This window comes from Eurosta solidaginis, chromosome 4 (assembly GCF_040869045.1).
Source record: "Eurosta solidaginis isolate ZX-2024a chromosome 4, ASM4086904v1, whole genome shotgun sequence".
NCBI classification, from domain to species: Eukaryota; Metazoa; Arthropoda; class Insecta; order Diptera; family Tephritidae; genus Eurosta; species Eurosta solidaginis.
Window position 1 is genome coordinate 103,196,479 of NC_090322.1, and position 19,921 is coordinate 103,216,399.

The following is a 19,921-nucleotide window of genomic DNA, read 5'->3' on the forward strand; positions in this document are numbered from 1 at the left end:
CTTCTGGTGTTCCTCAGGGCAGCCATCTTGGTCCGATTCTGTTCTTGTTGTTCATAAACGATATATCTGGTACAATTAAATACTCAAAAATCTTGATGTACGCAGACGATGTAAAACTTTTCAAATCATGTGCCTCGGTTGAGGAACATTCCTTGCTTCAAATGGATTTAAATCACTTGGTTACCTGGTGCAATGTAAATTATATGCCGCTCAATCTCAAAAAATGTAAATTCATGTGTTTTTCTCGGAGAGCTTCGCCACCAGCTTCATATACAATTAACAACTATAGTCTAGAAACTGTAAATAATTTTATTGACTTGGGAGTCAAGATGGATTCCAAACTTAGTTTCAATCTTCATATTAATGCTACAGTGAATAAAGGCAAAGGTGTTTTTGCATTTGTTAAACGGTGGTCAAAAGAATTTAACGACCCTTACATAACTAAAGCACTTTTTACAACATTAGTTAGGCCAATATTAGAATACGGCTCGATAATTTGGAATCCGCGTTATCAAGTCCATGCAGACAGTCTCGAATCAATACAAAAACAATTTTTACTATTTGCCTTAAGAAATTTCCAATGGGACTCTTTAACTAATCTTCCACCTTATACTAATCGATTAAAGCTTATCAATCTTCCAACTCTTGCTAGTCGAAGGGAAATGCTTGGTGTGATATTTATGACAAAACTTTTAAATGGATCAATTTCGAGCCCATTCCTTCTGAATGAAGTGAACTTTTGCGTTCCCTCTCGGACATCGAGACACTTCAAACCTCTTCTGCTGAAACAATGTAGAACGAATTTCGAACAAAATGAACCTTTTCGGCGTTTATGCCAAGATTATAACTCTCACTCAAACACATTTGGTAGCTCGGACTCCCTTTTTTCTATAAAAAAGATTGTTCTCACCTCTCTAAATTAATGTATAATACGTTTGCTTCTGTTCTCTTTAAGTATTACGCTTGGCTGATGAAATTTCTTCTGTAGCTGAGCAGTCTCAGATCGTGACGCTTGACAAACCGCTGCCCATCAAAGACTCGGCAAAATAAAAAAAATAAAAAAAAGTTATTATATATATATATAAATCGATCGCGTGAACAGGATTAGCCTGGTTTCATTGGGCCACTTGAGGGCAGCGCGCTGCCACAACGTCCATTAAAAAAAGAAAAAAAGAAAAAGAAGGAGAAATGGTCAAAACGTCGATTTCCTTAACCCGCCGTTACTCGTGCGGGGTGTAAATTACATAAATTTTTTCTGGTCCTACCAAGGCCGCAATTTTTCTAACAGCTGAGTATACTTATACACTTTATTAGTAGGTTCATGCTGGTTTGTTTCAGTTTTACCGTTTAGTTAAACGGAGCGTCTAAATTTCGGGTGGGGTGTCTGTTGCACCCCGCCAGTAACCGCGTAAAAAAGGTGTTCAATAGTCGAGATCGAAATTGCCATCTTTACCCAAAAATTTGAAAAGGTTATTAAATGCTTCCATTTCTCATACTAACTCAGATTCGGAAAACAATCAAAACAGGATGAGGTGTTCTGTGTGTGTCCCTTCAAAGGACATAAAAGTTAAAACTAAATGTGATTTTTGCAAAAAATATATGTGTAAAAACCATATGTGCAATATCTGCAAAGATTGTACTACGTTCTACTTGTTTTTATTAATAAATAATTTATGTTCATTATTATTACTTGCTAAGAAGGCGAAAGTCAGTTAATGTTTCACTCAGTTGAATGTTTTTTTTTTAAATGAAGTCTTATTTCTTAATTTTTTGTACCTTGTTTTATGTCTAAAATTGTTCAATAAAAATTACTAGTATCGCCTGTCGTCGAAATTCGACCAACTTGTATTTTTTTCAACTCAGTCTATGCATCCAGTGTTGCAAATATAGCAAACTGGTCTAACTTACTTAAATTTTTCATTCTAATTTTGAATTTGATCTAAGACGTTGTACTTTTTGATTGTATTTTCTTAAATTTTCTACAAACTTTTCAAATGTAATTATAACGTTTTAGTATGGAGCTCCTTAAACAAAAGTATAAAAAATATGTAAAATCAAATGAAATTGGCATAGAATTATGGTGAAATTACTTGAAATTGAATTGAAAAATAGCTTTTACACACTACCCGGGAGGTAAGCCGTTGGCGCGCTACCGAAGTTAGTTTTGGGTGCTCGGTTCCCCCCAGTAGGCCTATATCACCCATATAAACTAAATATACATATTACGCCCATTTACCTTAATAGTGTCATAATTCAAAAAACACCAACTTTAAGTTAAAAACGAAGAAATGTGCTAAAGGAATTTAGCTTATTTCACACCACCCGTTAGGTATGCAATTGCATTAATTTGTATAAATACATATGTAATATGTAAGTGTGACACAAAACGAAAATTTCGAATAGAATGGAGGATGCCTTTCTAAAAAATAAAATAAAAATATAAAAAAATTATGTAATGAGAAAGACGGCAGGGTTTACTAAACAAATTTTAAATGAAAGAAAAAAAAATTAAGTACTTAAAGTGCGAAAAAATTAAGTGAAGTGAATAAACAGTTCCATATAAAAACGCAATAAGTGCACTTAGACATTTTTCCGGGTTTTAATGTTATCATTGTGGAAATATGAAGATTCTAATGTTCGGATATTTAATGTTGGGATTCCAATTAAGATCTATGTACGTAATTAATTTGTATTAAATTTGTTAACACTCCATTTCATGAATATATATGACCATATCTATCATAAAATATCATCTGTGAACGATATAATACTAAGATATAACAAAGCAGAATAAATTAGAAAGAAAAGAAAAACATTGATATTATTCACGCAAACATATTTACTAAAATAAAATTAATTTCATAACTTTAAGCGACATAAACAAATTAGAGTTATTGGATCTAAGCATCCGGTTAATGGGCATATAATCCAGCAAAGTTAGCCTAATAATAAACATAGTAGGTAATATACGGCCGCTATGAAGCCGGTTGCCTATATCGAACAAATGAGAAACAAATATACAAATTAACTTTTTTTTACAAATCGCTTGGTTGAGATTTTCAATTGTTCATTTAACTTAAGCTATTGCGCCGCTAGTTTTCAGCCAGCTAATTTTTTTTTTTTTTCAAATAGGTCATTTTTCCAAAAGCAAAATATATTACAGAGTTAGACAGCCTTAAAAATCAGAATTCAGCGTGTTTACATATGTTGGTTTGTGTCTTAGAGCACTAACATAATTGGTCCTACAGATGCGCACTTTTGGGCACAAAAGTAAATTTCGATATTTACAGAGATTGTTCGAATATACAAAAACTTTTTCTATTAATTATACACAAATAGACTAACATTTGTTAACAAAAATAGGCCTATGCACTGCGGCTGATCTATACGAATCGATTCATATAACTTTTATATGATTTTACGTATGCTAACTATGCGAAACAGCCTGTCAATTGATTGTATGGAAATTTTGTTAGCCTATTAATATATAGATATTAGAGTAATATACGGCCTATGCAATATTTCGACCTTAAATCGAAAACGTTTTTGGGTCGTTTTTTTCGTTTAATATACAACGTGAAATTTTCCGATGCAATGAAGTTGCATTTAAATAATAATAAACTAAGTTGAAATAAAAGATAATATAATAAAATAAAATAAGAAATATCAAAATAAATTAGCAGAGCAAAGACAATATACAAATTTTAATGAAATATAATTTTTTAAATAGAAACACCTAGTTTTTTGTAAGTACGCCGGTGTAAGCTGGCACACGCCCGTTTCGCCGCCGGTATACAAAGGATCCTACGCCGCCGATAAAGTGATCGGCGCAAACCTGTAGTATGCATAACTCATTTTTCTACAAAAAACTTGAAGGTAAATAATTTTTAATTTTTGTAAGTTTTATTTTTTATTATAAATATACAAAATTACAAAATTTCTTTCACGTTGTAGTATTTTTTTATTATAGTAGGAATGAGTAAAATATAGCAATCAATGTAAATGTAATATTTGATTTTAAGCTTTTCTTTCCTCTTCAATTACTTCCTTCGTCGGTAGAGGATTTTTCTCGAATGTTTCGGTGTGTTTTAATTTTTTAGAATCAAAATTTTCAATACCAGCAATCAGTTGATTTTTCTCCTTTTCTTTTTCGATGGCTGAAAGTAAAAATAATACATGCTCAGTAAATGAGTTGAGGTTGGGTAGAAGCACTAATGACAGATAGTTTCTGTGAAATTACCCACGGAAACTGAAAAAGTTTCCACAATTTTGCACATTTTAAATAAAAATTAAATATAACCATAATGAATATTCCAAAGAATTGAAAGTATTTATTTCATCAATAAACAAATTCATTCACATTACCCACGAACGAGACGTGTTCAAACAATCGCCAAAGCAACACATTTTCCAGATCAATAGAGCTATAAGCGGTGAAAAATATACGCAAAATTGAAAATCTTTAAAATTATAGAAAGTTGTTAAGAAATTGTAAAAAGCATATAACGCAAAAAGGTGACTTTAATCAGTGGATAATAACGTACAGCAGTTTTTTTGAAAACAAAAAATTTTATAAATTCATTGTTCGTTCATGTTGAAAGTAAAATTAACCCAAAAAGGCAAGAGAAGGACTAAGACGTCACGACGAAGGTGTTGGAGAGGAACAAACAGCCCAATGGTTCTGCGAGTCCCTTGAGGAGGGTTCGTTTGATGTGGCGCTGATCCACGAGCCCTTTGCTCTCTTACGCTTGGAAAAAGCTACAGTGATCTGGCAGCTTGTATGGTCGGTTTATTTCCAGATCAGCACAGAATACCGCAGACCCTACTCCTTTCACTATGGAACAATCTGTGTACACATGTATCGCCTCTTACGCCATTTGAGCACCCTTGCGCCAACCACCCACCTTTATTTTGGCTTTATAAGCCCCCTCGAAGCACAGATAGTGAATCAGGTAGTCTGTTCGTCCCCTAATTGATGACGCTATACTACTAGGGCCGTATGGTCGGCACTGAGCCTCGTTGCAGTTGTTAACGCTATGTTCTCTCCTACCAGGTTTACTGCTGGAATGTGCAGAATGGCATACAGTGCAGCCGTCGGGTTTGTTTTAGGGCTCCCGTAATACTAATCATTGATAGCCTACATACCCCCTAACTTTTTGTGGAATGGTCCACTAAACAAGAAGAGAGGGCGATAAACACTACGTAAACCCCAGCATTCTTTTACATGCATAAAGTGCCGTCGAGGCCTTCATCACTCTCTGGTACACGTTGGGTTTCCACGACAACTTTTTGTCTAGGATATTTTGTGCAAGGTTTCTCCTGTAGGATCACCCCTTCTAACTTATGCCTGGTCCGATTTGGGACCTTCTACCTCTTTGAGAAACAATACCATATCTGTCTTCTCCGCGTTGGCTGTCAACCCGACATTGGATGCCCAGGTATGAATATCCCGAAGCGCCTGATCCATGAAAGAGCTAATCAATGGAAGGCACTTTCTACTTATGACAATTGCAGCGTCATCTGCGTAAGCCGTAAGCTTTAAGGGTCCCTCATCGAACCGCCTGAGCAGTTGGTTGATGACCAGCGTCCACAGCAGAGGTGATAGCACGCCACCCTGTGACGTGCCCCTGTCCCCTGATTTCGTGGCTTCATACAATTCCCATTGTGAGGTAGTCTTCCTGCCGCGATACATCTGGTTATGGCAGGAACGTCATACTTTAATATAGTTAACACCATCCATGATAGCCCATTTAAAAACATTGTTGAAAGCCCCGGAAATGTCTAAGAATACTCCCATAGCATACTCCTGCAGTATGTGTACTTGTGCATTTGAGCTATATAACATATTGTAACAAATTTAGGGAAATCCTGGTTATTATGCACCTTCTGCTAACGTTAGAATCTTTAAGCTGTTGAATAAATCACTCCCATATTCAGTATTGCAAACTGGTCTTTATTTAGATTACTTCGGGAGTACTTCAAAATTATACTTCACCTCACAACTAATAGCATGTTTAAATCAAACTGATTACAGATTCCTCCGCTTGCGCTGATTTTATACTCTCCGTTTTCTCGTTCACCCATAATGTCTAGTAATTTCGCGAACAGTTGTATCTCATGTTTGTTACCAGCTATATACATGTATATTTGTAGTTGATGCTTTTCTACTAGCCATATGTGTGTGTATGTGTGAGTAACTACTTCGGCTGATGACTACATGATTGTGTGTGAGATATCTCTTCGATGCCTTGTACATAAGTGTCGCCGCTTGCTGTGTTTTGTTGTTGCGATTATTTACTAACAGCATTACTAACAACATTATTTTGTTTTCATGTTTGATATAGAAAGCTTTGTTTCAAATGGTTAGCAATTAAGTCAACATATTTTCATTTACATTTCACCTATATGTCTGTATATATTTGTTTTATTTTGTCAATTTGAATATTGTATATGATGTCTTCTTCAAGTTTATATAAAATATGGAAATGTGTATGTAATGTATTTTCATTTTGAGAATTGTTTGTATGTTTGAATTTTATTATTATATACTGTTACGAATATTAGCAACACTAAGGGGTACTGCCATCTCTAAGCCGATGCTAAGCAGTGACTTGATGCACATCAATAATTCAATCATTATGTCTACACATATGTACGTACACGCAGAGGAGAAGCAACGCACAAACACATGCAGATATCTTATCTGAGATATGCAATATAATTGTGGAAGTGTCGCTCACAAACACACGCGCATGAGCTGTGAGAGAAGCTATAAAAATTGTGCATCTGTAGTTATAGCTGCGAAACTTATAGCATATAACTAGAAAATTCTAGAACAGAACCGCCTACAAATGTCAACGAGTAAACCAAACAGTATAAAAGGCGACACCATTAGAGGCGCAAAAATCAGTTTTGATTAAGCACGCTATCTGTCGAGCAATGGTAGAGTTATTTATTGTGAAGTACTTTAATAAAGACCATTTTGCATTACTGAACAAAGCAAGCAGCGAGAAAGGTCAGACGTGTTTTTGTTAGATCCGTGTCAGTTTTTAAATTGATGCGAATTATAAGCCTTATTATTGATTTAAAAGGTACAAACAATCCACTGATGAACAATCAATATAAAGTTAAAGTAAAAAAGGCAGTGATTTAAATAAATTTATTAAGAAATTGATGGCAAAATGCCGCCATCCGAGTGCAAAGAGTGCATGGTAAAATTAGTGCAAATAGACGATTCAATTTCATGTTCGGGGGGCTGTGGTTCTTTTTTCTGCATAAAATGCAGCAATATTAAAACACAAGAAATTAAATTGTTGAGTGAAAATGCGAATATAAAGTGGTTTTGCAATCAATGTTCGTTATGTGATACAAATACCAAATTCGTTGAAATCAAACATTTGATACAAAATTGTGACCAAAAGAGACTCGGAAAGGTAGAAATGAAGGACAATATTGAAGAAGCATTATTTAATAAGATTCAACAGTTGAAAGTCAGTCTAATGACGGACTTCAATTCACTCTTAGAACATAATGTGGAAATTAAAATAAATCAAATGAGAAAAGACATATTAGCAGAGTTGGCACAAACAATAGAAACAAATAACGAAAAATTAAGCGAAGTTTTATCGGGCAATAATGCAAGCAACAACAACACAAATGTAAAAAAAATTACATATGCACAAGCAGCCGCACTAAATGAAAATAGGATAGTTATTAAACCAAAAGATAAAGCGAAGAAAAACAAACACACGAAAGTAGCGCTAAAAACAGTGGTTGAACCAACAGAATGTCATGTAACAGCAGTGGAAGAAATCAACAACGGCGGGATAATAGTGCAATGCAAGAACAAGGTGTGAGGACCAAATAAATCCCCATTAATTTGGCCCACACAAAACGACCCCACAACATATTTGACACGACATTAACACAACAAGTGGCCACAAAAGGCTATAGCAACAGACCAACCAACAAGTCCAATACAGCATACATCATATTCGATACAACAATAACTCAACAGCCAGTCACAAAAGGCTATAGCAACAGACCAATCAACAAGTTCAACACAGCATTGACACAACAGCCAGTCACAAAAGGCTATAGCAACAGACCAACCAACAAGTTTCAGCAACGCAACGAGCGTTCGCAACATCGAACAGCAACCATACCAACGCAACCATTTGAGCCAGCAATGCCAAACAAGGCAATAAAAGGAGCGACACAGCAGCACAGGAGTCAGTCAGCACGGAGCTGTGGTCGTGACCAGAGCTACTAGCGAAGTAGATCCCTATCGCAGTTGACCTACTCTATGCAATAGGAATCCACTTCATAGGAGCGAGTCGTGGAATGGTGATTGCGGTTGACCTTCTCTACGCATCATCCTCCAAAGACCAAAGGCCCCGCCACAGTAACGCGCAACCGCGACAGGTGACACCCACTCACCCCCGTCAGTAGAGGTACACCAGCAGAGTAATACAAGGCGCGACAGAGTATCGCCCAGCACACGCGAGTAGACGCCGACGCAAGGCGTGGCAGAGAATCACCCAACAACCAGCAATACAAATAGACGACGACGCAAGGCGCAGCAGAGTAATACAAATAAACGCTTCAGCAATACAAGTCAGCACGGAGCTGTGGTCGTGACCAGAGCTACTAGCGAAGTAGATCCCTATCGCAGTTGACCTACTCTATGCAATAGGAATCCACTTCATAGGAGCGAGTCGTGGAATGGTGATTGCGGTTGACCTTCTCTACGCATCACCCCCCAGAGACCAAAGGCCCCGCCACAGTAACGCGCAACCGCGACAGGTGACACCCGCTCACCTCCGTCAGTAGAGGTATACCAGCAGAGTAATACAAGTAAACGCTTCAAGTCAGCACGGAGCTGTGGTCGTGACCAGAGCTACTAGCGAAGTATATCCCTATTGCAGTTGACCTACTCTATGCAATAGGAATCCACTTCATAGGAGCGAGTCGTGGAATGGTGATTGCGGTTGACCTTCTCTACGCATCACCCTCCAAAGACCAAAGGCCCCGCCACAGTAACGCGCAACCGCGACAGGCGTCACCCGATCACCTCCGTCAGTAGAAGTACGCCGGCAGAGGCCGCAACAGATCGGTAACGACGTAAGGCGCGACAGAGCACCGCAGAAGAGAGAGACGCCGACGTAAGGCGCGTCAAGGCACCGACGCCACATACTAACGGGACCCGTCTAACGGACAACGGCGACAGAGCATCGCCTCAGCAATACAAGTAGACGCCGACGTAAGGCGCGACAGAGCACCGCAGCAGAATTATACGAGCATACGACACTGGTCGCAGCAGCGCAACGCTAACATACGACGTTGGCCGCAGTAGAGATACGTTAACATACGACGCTGGTCGCAGCAGCGCAACACTAACATACGACGTTGGCCGCAGCAGAGATACGCAGTCGCTAACCGTAAGAGAAACACGCCGACGCACGGCGTCACTGAGATACATTTACACATACCCAGCAGGGCGTCCTAACGGAACGATCCTAATGGGACGCGAGGACCGTTAGCCCACCACCAATCACGGAGCAAGCATAAAGCGAAGTGAAGAATATACACAAATCTTTCTTTTATTATATTTTTACAGTTGTAGTATATAGAGTTAAAGCAATAAAGTGAATTTTATATGAAATCGATTTGCAAGGTGCCCCTTTAATACAAATTTATTGTAAACGAACCCTGGGCACGGCGAGTATACCCCAGCAAATATCAAAGAAGCAACGGGGCACGAAAAAGCTTCGTTACAAAGGAATCATGCGAACTATTGCAGAAGAAGATAGCGGAACAAATTGGAAATGAACTTGAGATGGAAAAAACTAAAGATAAAAGGGAGATGAAAAAACTATTTAAAATTGTTGGTTTAACTGAGAGACTTGTAGTGAGCGCTTAGTAGAATGTATTACGAAGCAAAATAGTATATGTGAGGGTAAACAATTTAAAGTTGTAAAGATTTTTGAAAACTTTAGTCGAAGAGAAGAGTGTTTTAATGCTATTGTTGAAACAGATAGAGAAACATATGAAAATATCATGAAACAAAAGAGAATCAATGTAGAGTGGGACTCTTGTATTACTATTGAATATGAAAGAGTATTTAGGCGTTTTAAATGTTTTGGTTTCAATCATAAAGCTGTTGAATGTATTAACAAAAAAGCTTGTAGTAAATGTGGAGGTAATCACGACTTCAAAGATTGGACATCAATTGCTTATAATTGTGTAAATTTTTGCGAACTTGTACAGAAAAATCTGTTAGAGACGGATGTACACCATGCTGCATTCAGTAAATAATGTCCAGCATATAAAAGATACATTCAGGTTAAAACCAAAACTAGAAAGTAGCAATCAAATAGGAGCAATCTAATTTGTCTGTATCTCAATATAAATAGTATTTTAGGGAACAAAGCAGTATTAGAAAGACTGATTGAAATTAAAAATCCAGCTGTAATACTGTGTGCTGAAACATGTACCACAAATTTAATAACGAATCAGGAGTTGAGCATACAAACTTATAACCTAGTCAGATGTGATTCACATAGTAGGCATACTGGTGGTGTTCTGGTATATGTGCATGATTCCATCGAATATAGCATTAAGTATAATAAAGCAATAGCCAAAAATATGTGGTGTATTTTTATTAAATTGAAGCATTTTAACCCAAAATGGCAAATCGGTGTGGTTTATCACTCACCGAGCACAAGCGATGCGGATTTCATAAACTACTTACGTACCGTCTTAGGTAGTACTAGTGAGCTGTCTATAAATAACATTCTTGTAGGCGATTTTAATATTAATTTAAATAATATCTCAACATATAGCATACAATTAGTTGAACTTTTTAAATCATACTGTATGTATCAAACAATTGATTTTGATACTCGTATAACCGATGTATCCAAAACAAAAATTGATTTACTTTTTTCGAATACTAAAGACATACACACCAATTCTAAATATTCTCGCGGAATTTTGTTCTCGCTGATTTTTTATTCCCATGGAAAAATTCCTCCAATTCTTTTCTCCTAGGAAGAAGAACAATTGGGGAACAGGAATTTCGAATTTTCGAAGTCAGCTGTTTTGTCAATTGGAATTTCGTTGCGCATTTCTTATTTTGTTTAAAAAATAGAAAAGTTTAATTATTGTTGCGAATTTGTTTGAAATTAAGAAATAAAATATAAACAATGCATAGTATTGCATTTCATGTGGTATTCACTGAGTAATGAATTGGTGCCACAGCAACATCAACAGAGGAGCATAAGAAGAAGAAGACGGCGGGATAACACAAATCCGCCGGAGTTTCCTGCTTTCATTCAGCAAAACTATTTTCTGGCGGCCAAGTCGAGTTGAATTCGTTTTTCATCATATGCCAAAATCTATTTAAGCCTTCTTAAAAATCCTTGCGCAATTTCTGGATGGCTGCATCAAATATACGAAGAGCTCTTCCGTTGCTTATGACTTACTTTTCGACTTAAAATAAAGAATATTGTGGTTGTTGTTGTTGTTGTATTAACAGTGAGAATATTGTGGTAGAATGTAAATACATATTTTAGCACAGATTTGTACAAATAAGTGTTCTTTCTTAAAACAACCAATTTCCTTTAACTATTTTCATACATTCCCTTTAATTTAACTAGTGAAATAACTCCTATGAAATGGCAGAGAAATCTCCCTCTCCCTCACATTCATAATACCTACTTTTCTCCCATAACCGGTTTCCGCTTTTTCGAACATTGTTCAGAATACGAGGAAAGGGAGAAGTGAAAAAACTCACAAGGAATTTTTATTTAGAATACGAGGAATCGGAGAAGGGAAACAACTCGCACGGAATTTTCGTTTATAATTGGGCTGATAGTGTGTGAAAAGTTAGATGATCACCATATTTCCGATCATGAAGCAATACAATTTAAAATAAAAATAAGCCCTAAATTTAGAATGAGGAGACCTATAAAAATTACGTCATGGGAGTACTATAATATTGAATCACTTACAAATCAATTGCGCATATGTGATTTTAGCAATTTTGACAGAGTAAGTTTGGATAATAAAGTTTCAATCATTAATACCAATATTTTGAGTGTTATGCAAAATCTAACTTATGAAAAAGTTGTTCAATTAAAATTAATGAATAAATGGTATGACAATGAGTTATCCAATATGAATAAATATAAATTTGAACTGTATAAACTGGCGCAAACTTCAGGAGAATGGGATGAGTACAGAAACATAAAAAAAATTACAAAGAGCTTGTGAAAATTAAAAAAATTAAACATATGGAACATATAATAAATAGCAATAGCCATGATAGTAAAAAGTTGTGGAAACATTTGAAACAGGAAATAAGTATGGAAAAAGAAACTTCATCAATAAAGAAAATAGTAATAAATGGATTAATATATGATAATGAATCGCAAATTGCCAACAATTTAAATAAGTATTTTGTGGATAGCATTCAAGAGATTTGTAGCAATATAGAAGTATTTGATAGAGATGCCAATATACCTATAGCTGAATTCAGTAAGCCGTCTCTAGTCACTATTAGAGACTATTTGGGGTGAAAATCACTTATGAGACAATTTGCCATTCTGTAAGCTGTCTCGCGTCTCCAGCCTCACAAAAGCATCACTAATTTGTGAGCTGGGCCGGGGCAGATCACAAACATGAAAATTTCAGAAAAAGTATGAAAATTATTTGCAAAAAATACTTTAAATATGTTGTTTTATTCCTCAAATTAAAATAAGCATAGAAAAAATTTAAAAACAGAAAATACTTAAAAAAACATCGAACAATAAGTGGCACCGCTGAGATTCGAACCTACACACTTTAGGATTTTCTATACAAAATTGTGAACGGCGTCTTCGCAAGCTCAGCCACAATTCCACCCAACATTATGTTGACAAAATGCAATGCTATATTATTTGTTCAATGAATGAGTAAATTGTCTTTTTGGTGAATTTCGTTGATATGGTGAATTGTTTTTGTTACTTTCGTTTACTGAATACCGAAATCATCTCAAGTCACAAAAATTGTCTCTAAAGGCAAATCTCAAATTTAGAGACTTGAGATGATACTGAATTACAGAATTCAGCCGCTAGTCTAACTAATTGTGTTTTTAAATTTGACCATATTAGCACGGATGACGTCGTAAAAATTGTAAGTAAGTTTAAAGCCAAAAGAGGTGGAAAAAAATTGTTATGAGATGGTGTAGTGAAAGATGTAATACCATATTTAGGTTTTTTCTATGCTCAAATTATAAATGAAAGTTTAAACAGGGGCATATTTCCAACCATTTGGAAAACCTCGACTATAGTCCCAATAGAAAAAGTTGCAAATACTATTAAAGCAGAGGAGCTGAGACCAATAAATACTTTGGCCAGTGATGAGAAAATTTTAGAGCTGGTGGTTAAAAATCAATTAGTTCAATATCTAGAAAATAATAAGATACTTATTCCACAACAATCAGGATTTCGACAGAATCATTCTTGCGAAACAGCTTTAAACATGGTTATAGCTGAATGGAAAGAAGAACTTAATAACAAAAAGTCGATCATTGCAGTTTTCATTGATCTCAAAAGAGCCTTTGAAACTATTGATCAGAAAATATTATTAGGAAAATTATCAAGCATTGGTATTAAAGATATTGAATTAGATTGGTTTGATAATTTCTTAACAAATCGTAAGCAAAGAACAATAATTAGTTCAGCATTATCGGACGAAGTTGACGTTAAGATTGCTTTACCCCAAGGCTCTGTGCTAGCTCCAATTTTATTTAACATTTATATTAATGATATTAAGTCTATATTGAAATTCAGTACCATAAAATTATTTGCGGATGATGCACTAATTTCCATAAATGGTAGGAATGAACATGAAATAAGAGAAAAACTGCAAAGTGATTTAGATGCTCTCTTCATACCATATATTGTCATACTTCATATATTGTTTTACTATTTTCTTCATCTTGAAGGATTCGCAAATCGATAAACTACAAAAAATGCAGAATAAAGCTATGCGCTTTATATTAGGTAAACGTTTTCATACCCCCATTAAAGATATGCTACAAAGTTTGAATTGGATGAGCGTAAAACAGCAAATATTTTTCCACAGTATGAAGTTTATATACAACATAAAAACCGTAAATTTGCCTGATTATCTAAAAACAAGTATTAAATTTAACTACTAGGTTCATGACAGAAATACGAGGCAGAGAAATAATATTACAAAACGGAGTCCGAAAAAAATAGTCCTTTTTACAAAGGGTTAAGAAACTTCAACGAATTACCTGCAAATATTAAGAATTGTGATAATAACTTGTTTAAGAAAAGATTATATGCTCACGCGAAATCAATGAATATAAAATGAATATTAGGATTCGAAAGAATTTGTGTTACATGTTTCAAATTCAAATACATGTTTGAAATTCAAATTCATGTTTCAAATTCAAATACTAATACTAATTTAAGTTCAATTTCGTACATATTACATATTGTTAATTAATGCAATAATCCTTTTAGGTGTTGATCTAGGCTCTAACAGTCGTAATAAATAAATTAGTAAATAGTGGTGTTATTTATTCAACAGTTTAGTGATTCGAACTTAGCAGAAGGTTGCAAATAAGAGGATTTGCAGTAAAATCATTACAATTGGTGTCAGAAGAGGAATTGTTGAATAAATTCCGAAGATTGGGAATACAACTTCGACATGGCAAAGTTGAGTGAATTGAGGATCCAGCAACTGAAAAAGGAGTTGGAGAACCGTGATTGAATACAACCGGCAATAAGATCGAACTTCAAGCACGGCTACGAGAGGTAATGGAGTCGCAAGGAATTGATGTGGACGAGTATATCTTTTATCCTGATGGGGACGAGACAACAACAAAAATTGAAGAGAAAAACGAAACATCGTAGACAGTTACGAGCAGACAGTATCTGCACAAACATCGACAGTAACATCAATGTCGTCGCAAATGTCAGAAATGTCGACACAGATTACATCCAAGATGGAAACTCAACTGGAAGAACGGAACACGTATATGTCATCACAGATGGAATCACAGGAGACACGTATAGCATCTTAACTGGAATCGCAGGAGAACCGTATAACATCGAAGATTGAAGCACAAGAGGCACGAATATCCGAACTGTCGGCACAAATATCAGCGAAGATCTCTGCACAACTGGAAGAGCAAGAAGGACGTATTTCTTCGAAGATGAAGGCGCAAGACAAAAAAATTTTGCAACTTAGAACAAAATCGATGCCGAGATTGAAACATTGCGAGGTCATATACAGGAGTTGCAACTAAATCGCCCAGTTGTTTCAGCAAGCAATACGAAGGTAAAAACTTCATCTTTCGATGGCTCTGTTCCTTTCCAGGTGTTTAAGATTCAGTTTGAGAAGACCGCAGCAGGGAAACAACGGGAGTGCTGAAGATAAAGTTGCTGCACTATTCGTGGCATTGAAATGATCTGCTGCTGAAATCCTACAGACTATTCCAGAGGGGGAGCGGAACAACTACGAAACATTGATGAGTGCTCTAGAGAGGCGATACGGAGCAAACACAGGAAGCAGATACACTAAATAGAGTTGCAAAACCGTTACCAAAAAGCTAATGAGACTTTGCAAGAGTTTGCTTCGGATGTTGAAAGGTTGGCTCATTTGGCAAATGCGGATGCACCCGTGGAATACACCGAGAGGGTAAAAATCCAGAGTTTTATAATTGGCATACGGGACGTTGAAACGAAGCGAGCCACATACGCAAACCCAAAGCCAACATTTGCTGAAACAGTATCACATGCACTGACTCAGGAAACTGCCTCCCTATTGAGTAAACCAGCATATAAGGCCCATCGTGTGGAAGTAGAAAGGCCAGAGTGGGTAGACGCAATATTGGAGGTGCTGAAAGGATCGCAAAAGCGGAGTGGAAGAGTTATCAAATGCTTCAAATGCAGGAAGCCCGGTCACATTGCACGTCATTGCGATCTTGGTCCTAATAGTTCCAAGAATGTGGGTGGCCGTAAACGCAAAGCAGGAGATGAGCAAGAGCGTGTCAGATGAAAAGAACAAAAACTTGCCCCAGCTATTGAATGTCCTGTGATATCTGTGTCGCAAATTGGAAGAAAATCGAGCAGTCTTGCCGTCGAAGGAAAGCTGGATGGCAAGCAGCGTGTACTGACTAGATACGGGCGCATCTCATTCCTTAATCCGATCTGACTTGGCCAATAGGAGAGTAAAACCGTTACCTGGAGTAAGGTTGCGTACGGTCACTGGCGAGTATAATCAAGTCCAAGGAGAGGTGGTATGTGAGGTTTTAATTGGAAAGGTCATGGTTCTACACAAATTCATTGTGGCGGAGATTGTTGATGAAGTCATATTGGGAGTGGACTTCTTGGTTGACCATGACATCAAGATCGATATGCAGAGAAGGGTGATGCATTATGAGAACCAGGATGTGCCACTTAACATCAGTTTGGAAAAAGGGTTCAGCAGTAACCGAGTGCTGGTGGAGGAGATTCGACAGAGACCACGAAAGTCAAGGAAAGTAGATCGAGCAAAGGTTGATGGATCGAATGGGCCAAATAAAGCGAAATCAAAAGTACCTGCGAGAGAAACACTGGTATTGACAAAACCTAATGGACGCACTAAACGACTGAAAGAATTTTCCAGAAAGAATGCAAGGGTGGTTTCAAGCCAGCGCGCACTTCTGTTGGGAAACGTCGGAACGATACTGAGTATGTGAAGCCAATCCGTCAAGAGCAAGCTCTACAAAGTAGTTCATTGGCCAAACAACAGAGTGCGAGGGAACGATCAAGGACAATGAGTAATAAGATGAAACGCAGGTACGATGAGAACAATAATTCGGAAGGTTTCTTGGAGGGAGATTTGGTACTGTTATACAACCCTCACCAGCGGAAAGGTGTTCCATCCAAATTTCGGTGCAGTTGGGAAGGCCCGTACAAAGTTGTGAAGAAGATCAGTGACACCATCTACCGCATACAAACCATTGGGAAACCACGAAGTAGAAGAGTGGTACATTTGGAGATGCTAGCGACGTTTAGATCGAGAGATTTGTCTGATCGAAACGATCATCCATCGATGGAGGGCAGTGTTACGAATATTAGCAACATTAAGGGGTACTGCCATCTCTAAGCCGATGCTAAGCAGTGACTTCATGCACATCAATAATTCAATCATTATGTCTACACATATGTACGTACACGAAGCGGAGAAGCAACGCACAAACACATGCAGATATATTATCTGAGATATGCAATATAATTGTGGAAGTGTCGCTCACAAACGCACGCGCATGAGCTGTGAGAGAAGCTATAAAAATAGTGCATCTGTAGTTATAGCTGAGAAACTTATAGCAGATAACCAACTAGTAGATTCTAGAACAGAACCGCTTAGAAATGCCAACGAGTAAACCAAACAGTATAAAAGGCGACACCAGTAGAGGCGCAAAAATCAGTTTTGATTAAGCACGCTATCTGTCGAGCAATAGTACAGTTATTTATTGTGAAGTACTTTAATAAAGACTATTTTGCATTACTGAATAGTGGTGTTATTTATTCAACAGTTTAGTGATTCGAACTTAGCAGAAGGTTGCAAATAAGAGGATTTGCAGTAAAATCGTTACAATACATATAAGTGTTTGGTTGAATATGTTTAAGAAGGCGCACCGTACACTTGTTCGATTTGCTGTAAATGTATTTGTAAGGGGAACAAGTGTACGTAACTTGTTGAAAAAATATTGTAACGAGTTCAGGTTTTGAATTTAGAAAATTGTATTTTGAAAAATAGAATTAAATAAATTGTTGAATTGAACGGACGTATTATTATTAAAATTTACGGCATCCTCCGGCATTCTTATACTCCTTATATTCCAGGCCTTGTTTATTACCACCCTATGCAGTGCAGTGTCTACCGACTTGCTTTTGGTGTACGCATGTTGTGTTGTGGAGAGCATTTTTTATACAGACTACTAGCATACCCCGCAGACGTTGTTATTCCCTAACCTTGGTCTATCTGCATATCTCTTAAGAAGTTTTTACCTCGCCCCACCCAGTTCTAGTCATAGTCCCAATCCTGGTTTCAGTCCCAGTCACAATCCCAGTTCCAGTCCTAGTCGCAGTACTAGTTCTAATCCCAATCCCACTGCCAGTTGGTCCCTGGGCTATTTCCTGGAAAAAAAGTTTCGCTAATACTAATCTAGGCAAAGGTCTACCAATATACCAAATTTTAGGAAAATCAAACGATTAATAGAATTTGTTTGAATAGATCGGTCCCTGGGCTAGTTATATACCAAAATTCAAGCAAATCAAACTATGAACCGAGCTTGTTCTCGAGATTCGCGCTTATTTCACAATTCAGCGACTTATTTTTATATTATAGATTATAACAAATTCACTCTCGTCTAAACAAGATACATAAATCGATAATATCGCTAGATTTCGCAAAGGCATTCAACAGTGGTTAAACCAACGTATCGTACAGATTGTGAATTTTTATATATGAGTGTTTATTTAATTAATGAAATAAGTTAATTGTTACATTTTAAAGTTAATGCGTCAAAGTATATCAATTGAAAGATAAAAAAGTAATAAATAAGAAGATAACAGACAACACAGTTGCCAGATGTATATATAAATAATTTATTGTTGTGGCGCTGACATCTCGTTTCATACATAACATTTTTCCCTCCTATGCAAGGGCTAAGGTGAGTATCCGACAGGTGCCCTTCTCTGTCTGGTTGATCGCCGTGGAATTTGAGGTATCCTACTTGTTTCGTGTGTTGTATGCGGTGTCGATGTAGCATTTTGCCCTATTGTACTAATGGCCGAAGCAAAGCCTTCAAAATTTTCCGATCCCCACGATTCGTTTTGAGCCGTTTCAGTAACCACCGGTTGCGTTATTGCTTCAGTGCTATCTACTTCAGCTGATGCCTCGGTTTCATTAGTGTTGTCTTCGGTTGACAGCCTCGCCTTGTAATAATCAAATTCCCGAGCTGTTTTATCAGGTTCAACCGGGGCTTTGTGTATTTGATCCACATGCCGTTTTACACTTTTCCCATTGAAGAGTATTTCATAGTGCACCTAGACGTGCGTTTATGGTTTCCCTGAGCCACTTACAAATTCGTGGATTTCCAGACAAAAAGTAAACATTTTGATTTGGTTCAAACTCTCTAGTAGTTTTCTTGGACTTTACGTATTGCTTCTCTTCTACCTTCTTTGAAATTTCCACTGGTCGAATCAGATTCAACCTTGTGCGCAACTGTCACCCCATAAATAGTGCTGGCGATGACCCTGTGGTTGCATGCGGTGCGTTTTTGTATTGCCTCAAAAATTCATTCAAATTTGTCTTTAATGAACTACTCGTAGTACCCATCGCTTTCAATGCTTTCTTGACTGTTTGTACGCTACGCTCTGCTTGTCCGTTAGTTGCTGGGTGATACGGCGCTGAATATTTGTGATATTTAACACCAACTGTTGTCAGAAAGTTGTTAAATTCTGCCGAAGTGAAATTTGTTCCATTATCAGAAACGACAGTTAGCGGCACGCCGTAAGCCGCAAACACTTCGTCCAACAACGCAATTGTCGCCGTTGCTGTCATAGATTTAGTAACTCTCACTTCTAACCAATTACTGTATGCGTCCGAGATTACCAGCAACATCGCTCCCTCGAAAGGTCCCGCATAGTCGATATGAATACGTTCCCATGGTCCCTTGGGGTATTCCCACTGATGATTCTCACTTTTTGCCGGTTTGTTTGCTTGTCTTGCACATGCATCACATTGGTTCGCAATATTCTCGATATCATTGTCTATGCCCGGCCAGTATATGAATGAGCGAGCAATCCCTTTCATCTAAACAATTCCTAAATGCCCCCTGTGTAAATTGTCA

The 19,921-nt window shown here is 37.1% G+C and overlaps 1 protein-coding gene across 3 annotated transcripts in view; it reads right to left on the reverse strand.

Annotated features, from left to right (window-relative positions):
* Window positions 1-3,884: 3,884 nt before the first annotated feature.
* The window catches only part of cib (thymosin beta cib), a 162,510-nt gene continuing 146,473 nt past the window's right edge, over window positions 3,885-19,921 (reverse strand). For all 3 annotated transcript variants that reach the window (XM_067782341.1, XM_067782342.1, XM_067782343.1), the window contains exon 4: window positions 3,885-4,157. In XM_067782341.1, the coding sequence (XP_067638442.1) occupies window positions 4,018-4,157 (140 nt within the window). In that variant the 3' untranslated portion in view covers window positions 3,885-4,017. The remainder of the gene's footprint in view (window positions 4,158-19,921) is intronic.